General features: G+C 45.4%; 1 protein-coding gene across 1 annotated transcript; it reads left to right on the forward strand.

The window, feature by feature from the left end:
* Window positions 1-247: 247 nt before the first annotated feature.
* On the forward strand, window positions 248-784 carry LOC136298480 (gelsolin-related protein of 125 kDa-like). Its single transcript, XM_066199223.1, has one exon. It carries the CDS (start codon window positions 248-250, stop codon window positions 782-784), a length of 537 nt encoding a protein of 178 aa, XP_066055320.1.
* The last annotated feature ends 8,733 nt before the right edge of the window (window positions 785-9,517 follow it).

Consider the following 9,517-nt stretch of genomic DNA (forward strand, 5'->3'; position numbering starts at 1 on the left):
ACACCTCCTGCTTGGCTGGAGTGTTTCTGGACCCACGTCTGCATGATGTTTGTGTTTGTCCTGAGGGAAGGCATGGTGCCATTCCAGGGAGGTGGACATCCCTGGACTTCCTGGGTGGGCTGGAGCTCTGTGGAGATGGTGTAGGACAGGGACCCCTCTCTTGAGGTTTTTGTACCTCTGCAGGCAGTCACAGAAAGAAAGGAAGAGATGGAGGTGGATCCTCACGAGTTATGAAGCGCAGGAAGAGATGGACATAGATGTGGAGAAGGACAGGGAGGAAGCCATGGAGGTAGATGGACAGATGGATACAGAGGAGGAGATGGAAGTGGATGCAGAAGAGAATGGAGAGGAAGAGATGGAGGTCGATGTGGAAGATACAGATGAAGCCATGGAGGTAGACATACAGATGGATACAGAGGAGGAGATGGAAGTGGATGCAGAAGAGAATGGAGAGGAGGAGATGGAGGTCGATGTGGAAGATACAGATGAAGCCATGGAGGTAGACATACAGATGGATATAGAGGAGGAGATGGAAGTGGATGCAGAAGAGAATGGAGAGGAAGACATGGAGGTCGATGTGGAAGATACAGATGAAGCCATGGAGGTAGACATACAGATGGATATAGAGGAGGAGATGGAAGTAGATGAAGAAGAGACTGGAGAGGAACAGATGGAGGTGGATGTGGAGGATGAGAAGAAAGCTGTGGAGGTCGAAATAGAAGTGTGGATTGAGGTTGTGGACTTCAATGAAGACAATGAGGAGGAGGTCATCGTCGTGGATTAAGACCGATGCCAGCAGGTATGTGCCCCCCACAGGCAGAGTGGGTCCCCTGGCACCAGGCTGGAGCTGGGCTGGGTGGTCCCTGCTCAAGAACACGGTAGCCCCTGTCCTTGAGCATTCAGGATTCTGGTGACCATCCCCAGCCTGCCCTGCGCTTGCTTTGGGCCACACAAGCTCCGTCCCACCGGGGCACAGCCCCCAACCCCAGGCAGGCTCACTTCTGCCAGCAGAGACCTGCTGTGCCAGCGTGTGCCAGCCTGGGGGCACATGGAACACCCCTCATGCCTGACTGCACTGACCTGGCACCTGCTTTTCTTCCAGGTCTGAAGATCATCCCAGACAGACATGCCACCCTTGCGTTGTGTATATATGTTCTAGAGTTTGGTATTGTCTTCAAGATATAGGTTTTAGGAGTTCTTTTAGTTTTCTGTAAATACGTTTCATATAAATTTGGTAGATAAGTTCTTTTGTAAATACGTTTTATCAATTGTTGCTGTTAAAAATATTCATACAAGTTAACAATGTTCTGCAGTTCATTTTTCTTGCTGTTTTTTTGAAAATAAACCTTCTTTTTTTTCTTCAAATCCCAGTTCTCTTTGCATTTGCTTTGGGCACAGGCAGCATTTCCAAAGTTGTGGTTTTCGCTTGCTCAAGGTTCCCAGGGCTGGAGGTCCCTGGGGGAGCTGGCACAGCCACCCCAGGAGTGGGGGCACCTGTGCACAGAGGGGTCCCACTGACAGAGGTCACCCTCTGCTTGCCATTTCTCTGGACACATTTGGTGTCTGTCGGGGCAAATCCCCACGGGCCCTGTCCCATGGGATCCCATGAGGGAGCAGGGCTGAGCCTGCGTGGTCCTGCAGAGCCTCATCCAGGGCTCTCCCCTGGGTAGCCCCAGGGCTAATGAGGGTGCACTGGGCTGTGGGCAACCCCTGCTCCTGGGCACCCTCAGGGGCTGGAGCCAGCCTGGAGGGAGCTTCAGCACTGGGGCCCTGGCCTACACGGACCAAGATTTCCTTTGGAAATCCCTCTGGCACCACACTCTGCTACAAGCACAACAAGAATTGATCCTCCCTGTTAAAGGCGTGACGTTAATTGGCACAAATTTGTCCCTTGGACTCCCTAGCACAGTAAACGTCAGCACTTGTAATCCCTGTTCTGCACTCCCTGCCTGGACACCAAAACATCTGAACCCTCCAGAACATCTTTCATTAGCAACAACCTGCTGAGAGCTGTGGGGGGAGAACCTATCCCCAGCCACATCGAGAAATACTTCATAGCGATAGTCTGGGGCAGAGGTGAAACTAAAGTATTTGAATGCCAAGAGAGAGGATTTTGATTGCTGAATTCATTCTGCAAGAACAAAAATGAAAGCTTTGGGTCTCCTCACCTGCCACAGATGTGTATTGCCACGGTTTGCTTCTGGGTTATGACTGATCTTTATGAATCTGTTCAGAACTCTGATGCTGCTCCTGGCTAAGGTGCAGAGATGATATTTCAGAGCCAGATGAGCTCAGCACAGCTTGTTTCACAAACACACAGAATTTCAGGCCATGCAAAATGACACCTTTTCATATCTGTGTAAAGATCATTATTAGGACGTCACTGATGTACCACACACTTCTCAGAGCTGTCCCTTCTATCCAGCTCTCCCAGTCACTTCACAGACTTCACTCCAAACTGTTTCTCACAGAGCTCAGTAGCACATGGGATTTCATTCTACTTTTTCTTCATCTTCTCCTGAGCTGTCTCCACACACGGTGTGTGGGCTCTGCGGCAGCATTAACATGTCACCTCCCTGACACTGAGGTCCGTGTCACATCTTCTCATCAAAAGCAGCAAATAAATGATTCCCACTGGGTCTCACACAGCTTTTGGGTACTTGGTGTGGCTGCAGTCCTGATGCACAGGAATTTCCAGAGGGGATACACAGAAGAAAACAGCCATTCACAGAGAAAAACATCAATGTGCATGGCCGAAATCCCCACAACGCTGAAGACTGTGGTAACCCAGACTCTGCATTTACACTTTTGTCTCTGGGCCTCACTTTTCCTCTCACTGTAGTCCCCCCAGTTTCCTTCATGCTCAGGTTCCTAAGGTAATTAAAAACAGCATTAGGAGCAGGGATAGATGAGGGGAATTGTTCCAAGGCTCGACAAAATTTCTCTTCTGAGGCCTGACAATTCCAGCCAAGGAGAGAGGAAAAGCCTGCATGAAAGAGGTGCGCAATCAAAGCAGTAATCAGATTTAGGTATATTGAGAGAAGCTGAAGAGGTGTTTAGTGTTTGGAACAAGATTAGCAGCTCCAGGCACAGGAGGGATGCGACATTTTCCCCAGTGTAACAACTCTGTGATGCAAATTGCATCTCAAATCCTTCTCCCCAGCTCTGGGACTTGTTCGGCTGTCAACATGCTTCTGAATTTTTAAAGCAAAGTGTAAGCTGGTCAGTGAGGTGGTTTGCAAATTAAAATCACAGAGGACAGTTTGGAAGCACCAGTTAGAGCTAAGAGAGGCAAAGCCTGGCCCTGGGGTGCAGCACAGCTACACGACACATGCCTGAAACTGTAAGAAATTAAAGAATTTGCCACTTGTTTTTCTCCCGCAGGAGATTCAGAAGGTCCTTTATGGAATCCCTGCCTCCTTCACACTGCATCAGCATGCAGAAGAGCACAAGGATGAAGATTACAGCACCTTCTGCTGCTACTTCCATCTCCTGACTCAAATCTCACCAAAATCTGTCACTACTGGGTCTTCCCAAAGCCTCAGATTCACACGATCCTTTCAGGATTTCAGTGCTGAGGAGCATGAAGGGAGATAAAGGCACTTGCAGAGACCAGAGATGCAATTGCTGCCTGAGATGCATTTCACTGCCCAGGTTAGTGTGTCTAAAACCATCAAAACCAGCCCCTCTGACAGCACCAAGCCAACAGCAGAACATCAGGGCCTGCAAATGGTCAGAAATGCCATTTTTTAATATTTCTCTCCTGGTCAGCCATTTCATGGTGCCATTGCAGGGGTTTAGCCCATCACTCAGCAGCTGCGGTAAGTCTTGGCGACCAACTTCAGATGGATTTTTAGTGCTGAGCAAATAAAAGGCAATTTTACTTTGTCTCCAATTAATGAAATTTCACCTACATCAGACAAACTCTGTGTTTTGAGATTGGCCAGGCACTAACAACTGCCAGATCCCCAAGTCTGGATGTCAAACTGCCCTAATACTGGAAAGTTGAATTTATTTGGTTTCATGTACAAGATTATTTTGTCTCAAAAGAATTGGGATCCATATAATTGCATTTCCAAGCACTAAACTCAGACAAAGAGCACAAGAGACAGGAAAAGAAATAAAAATAGAGATTTCTAAGGAGATGGAAATTGAATCCTGAGTTTTTCCCATTAAAGAAGGTTTCATAAATTATCACCTGCCAGCTCCTTGCCTTCACTTGTGTGGCCACCACTGAATACACTCACAGATAAGAAAATGTTTGTCCTATTGAAAACTGGGGCTAGAAGTAGAAAAAGGCTCATAGCAACACCTGAATTAAAAGACAACATAATGAAAAGAGCTACCTTATAATAGCAAGATATGATGGACAGCAGGAATGGCTGAAGACAGCAGAGATAAGTCCATGAACTATTCATGCTACAAAAATTTCTGACAAAACCCTCAATAACCCAAAAGCAATGGTTTGTCTGGCAGAGCTGATAGGAACCCTGTGTATTTAATTCAGTCATTGGCAGCAAATGGAGATCGACTTGAAGCGCCTTTGGTCCACTACTACTTCTTTTTTTTTTTTTTTTTTCACTCAGAAAACGTAATTACATCTACTCTTTAGGAAGAAATTACTGCTTTGAGTGGTTCAAGGCAAAGAGTTTCTTCCCATGCCCACTCGTAATCAGTCACCAAGAGAAATATTTTCTCAAAAGATCTCTTCAAAATTTTGGAGTTACTTTCAACATAAATAACTTGGTTATTTTGCTCAAAATGATAAGGGAATTGAATTTGGCTCCCTCAGCTTAAAAAGAAGTGTTTCTTCCCAGTTCTTCACAAAGAGGAACAAAACACTTTTTTGCAGCAAACTGAAGAAGTTTCTTTCCCCCTGAGCTGCACAACAGGAGACAATTTTGATGCGAAGAGGCAACAAAACCCAGTCAATTTCCAGTTCTTTTAGTTAAAGGGAAAAGCTCTGAGGATCATAGCTGTGGCAGACACAGAATTGGAGGAGCAGGGGATCTGCTGGGGTTTTTGGGATGGGGGACAGATTAAAGAATTGTTCAAGCTAAACCCGTGAGAGGTCAAGACTCCATCCCTCAGAGGAGAAGCTCGATTTGACCCAAATGCCATTCAAATCCAAAAAACATTGAGGATTTCCCCAAGCTCTGCTGAACCATCAGGTACAACCCAAATCACTCTGCAGGACCAGGGCTGCCGGTCCCTGGCATGGGACAGGGATGCTCCCTTGGGAAGCCACCTGCATTGCCCATGGGAGTCACAAGATCTGCTTCTAAAGTCCCCAACACCTAAAAAACTCCACATTAAAAGCCTTTAATTGGGGTTTCACTGTTCCATCTGTCTGTTGTCACTAGGCAGCTGCTCCACTTCCACAGCCTTCTGATGGGTACAAATTTTCTCCTAATTTCCAGGCTAAACAGGAAGTTTTTTTCCATTCATTCTTCTGCAAGTACTGGGAACTTGTAGCTGATTTGCACTTCCTCTCCTGGTATGCATTTGTGCACAGAAAGTGCCAAGCCAAGAGCATTTCCTTGTTTAAATTATGTTATTTGTCCTTATTATTTCCTTCCTATATAGTTGCACAGATTTGGTGCTGGCTCAACACTCAGAAATTTGACAGCACAAAGTCCAGTTTTCACACCGACTTCCCCAAGCTTTGGACCAAGCCTGCAAAGCAGGAAATACAGCAAAGAAATTTCAAACAGAGGCCCTAATAAAGGTAATAAAAAGCCACATGCCTGTGTTTGCTGCAGGGAAGAATAGTGCTGCTTATTAAATCATTACAAACAATTAAAGCAGCAGAGGGGAGGAAGACAGCACTTTAGTTTCCAGCTCCCAAGTGCTCCCCTGCCCCTGGCATGAATTTCATAAAGCACAAATCTCCCAGCAGAAATCCCTCAGCAATTGATTTCCTACTTGTGGAATACCGCAGGCAGACACACTGGCTTTCCTGGACAGAAAAAGGAGAATTTGCCTTGACGTTTTTCCCAGCCATGCAGCTGTGATGTCAAATCCCCCCTCCCTGCCCTGCCAGGAGATTCCTGAAGCGACATGTTCCTGTGGGATGACAACACTCTAGAGAAGCACAGAGAGCTTTGTGTCAGTGCAAGGGGCCCCCACAAGAGCAGATCCCTAATTCAGGCTCCATCTTTGTTCACAAGCAGTTTCTAGCAGAAGATTTGTAGTGATTGCATTTCCCCAGAAGAGGTAATTTCAGGCACATTTTTCTCTTGAGCTTTTGTGCCTTCTACAAAAGCAGCGTGCCCAGGATCACTTTGGAGACGAGCAAATAGCTCCATCACAAAGAGAAGCACCATGAAAACATACCAACACCAAACAGCCAAGACCATCCAAACCCACTTACCAGCCCACTGCCACATCTCCTGGACTCACTTGAACGCTCAGGAGAGTCTGAAAAGCCAACTGTTTTCCAAGAAATGGCTGTGCAATCGAAAGGGAAATGACAGGGGCAATCAGCCCCACACAAGCACCTCTGGCAGGGGAAGGAGCAGGAGGGATCCAGCCCTTACTGACAGTGGTGCAGCTCAAGTGATGCTCTCTCACTTTTTGGGTTGCTTTAGTTGCTTTTACATTTACAACGTAAAGTTTACGTTAATAATGTTAACGGCATCTCCCACACTGCACAATTGTTCTCCCTCCCTGCAGCCACACGAAAAAAAACTCACTGGTCTCTTGTAGCAACATGTCCGTGTAACAGGACATTCTCATGCACCAGCCAAACTGTTTGAAAGTAATCCCATCAAACCACCTGCAGTTTTGTTATTAGAACCCTCAGGAATTCATCAAGGTTACTGAGAAAAACAGGGCTAAAAATAAGAAGAGCCTGAGAAACAAGGATACCAAGACAACAAGAATATGATAAAGAAGGCCATGAATGCTCTGAACTGTAGCCAATCAAATTCCCTAAGGGATGTGTGCCTGCCTCATGGACAAGATGAGCTGGCCAATGAGATGATGTGTGAATGTGTGAACAAACTTACAGTCTATTACTGAAGCTTAATGTAAACAATGCATCTGACTTCTGCTCAGTCATGTTGGTTGGTCGTACAGATGCCGCTTCCCCTGCAGTCTCTCACTTCTTTCTTGCCTCTCTCAGCCTGAAATCATTTTTCCCTTATACAACTGCCAAAACAGGGTTTGTTTTCATGTTGGAAATAAGTCCATAAGCTCTTTGACTGATTTCAGCGTGGACAACATCACCTCAAACCATTACTCAGGTGCCCCAGAGCAGCAAGGAAGGGAAATCCAACAACAGAGGTGGGAACACCAGCCATGGGTAACAGGCAGCATCATATTCTGCCTCTCTCATGGATGCTTTTCTTCCCAGTCCAGAAAATTCTCTGCCCTTTTTAGAGCTGTAGAATGCTGCTGTCTGCCCCACAAAATGAGGAGCAAACCAAGCAGGAATGCTGCAGAACACCTCTGTTCCTATGATGTTATCCTGCTGAGCCCACAAACCCACAGAAGAATGGGCACTGACAACTCCTGAGTGCAGAGGAGGGAGTTCGTCACATCCTCCCTGCAAATTAGGATCTATCAGAGATGGAGAATTGATTGCCAAGTAACGTGCAGAGATACAAAACTACTCTGCAGTTTTCTAGGACTCACTGAGCAGTACAAAAAGATTATTGATGCAGCTGGGGAGTGCTTCTGTACTGGATGTGCTCCTGCACCTCCTTACATCCCAGGCAGGGAAGAAATTTACTTAACATTTGCAAGAAGAAAGCAATTCTTCTTATTACAAAAAAAATAAAAAAGGGGGGGGAAGGGGGGGGGGGGAGGAAATAAATAGAAAATCAACTTAATGGCAAGGAGCCTCAGTAAGAATTTGCAGAATTCGGTGAAAACAGGTCATGTACATGGAATAATAATAATTTTCCTCTGCCTTCATGTGGAGTTGTGAAGCAGGTGGAGATGGAGATGTCTCAGAGCCTGACTGTGCCCCTTACCGATAAAATGACAACAATATTACCAAGTATTAAAAGTTAAAAACTTCAGTGATAACTCAGCCCTCCAACACAAAACAGCTTCTCCCACGCAGTCAGCACTTCTCTGAAATCACTCCCCTTGGCAGGAGGCCCTGCATGGCCTGGCAAGTTCTGCACTTCAGAAATCATTCCCTGTGGAAGACACAGAGGTGTATCTTTGATTCTTTGCTTTTCCTGCTTCTCCTCCACAAGCATCCAAAACTTCTTTTTGGTGTGGTTATCTATAATTTGCATCAATATCATTTCTGATGGGGACCTTATTTACCCAGCATGCTCTGAAAGCCCCAGTCAAAGACATCACAGCTTCAATCCCCAGGGAATTAAATTTGGGGGCTTTGCTTTAGGGCTCAAATTAGATTTTAAAGAGAGAAGAACCAGGTGACAGTCCCTGACTGTCACTGCTCTTTTGGCTGTTTCTGGGACTCACACTGAATCCAGTCCCTCCCTCACTTGCTCAAACATCCCCACTATGACCATGACCATGGGATGCAGATGAGCAGAGAGAACCAACCATAAACCTCATCTTGCAGGAATCCCTTCCCTTTTCCTTTTATCTTTTGCATTTTAAATTATTTTCATGAGTTTTACAGCACACCATTTCCTACTCAATTCATCTTAGTTATCCAACTTACATATTTCTCCATCGCACTGACATAACCAACAAGGCTCATGCTCTTAGAATTGAAATTTCACAAGCACGTACATGGCCACAAGAATTACAATGTCCTATTTAAGTAGGTCAGGCAGGTATTAATTGTAAAACAGAGCTGTAATAAATGATTGCAGTCCAAAGTCAGAATCAAGTTTCATTAAGCACAAACCAAGCCTTCTGCTTTTCCCTTTTTCCTTACAATAATTGATGGTATTGTAAACCTTGTACTCCATAATGTTTGTTGGCCAAAAGAGCATTCAGAAAGTTGCCAGCTCTGTATAATTTCACTGGAAAACGTTGAACCAGAAGACAGATTTCATCTGTTTTGTTGGTTTGGGGTTTTTTACAATGAATGTTGTACAAAATATTAGACCATTTTTCTAAAACATGATATTAAGGTGAAGATGAGTCATTTCACTGTCATAACACAAGAGGGAGGGGAAACAAGAGTGAACAAAGCAGCAAATTCATTCAGCAGCAATTTGCACTCCATAACCCTCTGCTGACAAGGCTTTTAGGCCGGAGGAACTCTGCTACTTAAGCAGACAAGGCAACACATTAAGCTGTTGCTTAGAGATATTGGAATATATTGCACACAGCCTGCTCCCTGGTGAGCATCCCTGAAGGGTTCCCGGCTGTTTTTCCAAGGACATATTTTAGCCCTATTGCAGTGCTGTTGTTTATAAAGACTCTGAGCTTTTCCAAGCAGGTCAAGCAATGATGGAAGGGGTGACTTTTCACAAGTGACAGTTCAGATGGCATTAAAAAAGTCAAAGTGACAAGTCGTCTCACTTGGACGTGGCAGATACCATGAGCTCTTAGCAGCAGTGTTTCAACGAGCTTAATA

This window comes from Chamaea fasciata, unplaced genomic scaffold (assembly GCF_029207755.1).
Source record: "Chamaea fasciata isolate MVZ Bird 193981 ecotype frontalis unplaced genomic scaffold, bChaFas1.0.hap1 SCAF_17, whole genome shotgun sequence".
Classification (NCBI taxonomy): Eukaryota; Metazoa; Chordata; class Aves; order Passeriformes; family Sylviidae; genus Chamaea; species Chamaea fasciata.

Coding starts and splice junctions, on each gene's coding strand:
- LOC136298480 (XM_066199223.1), top strand. CDS start 248: ATGGACATAGATGTGGAGAAGGACAGGGAGGAAGCCATGGAGGTAGAT.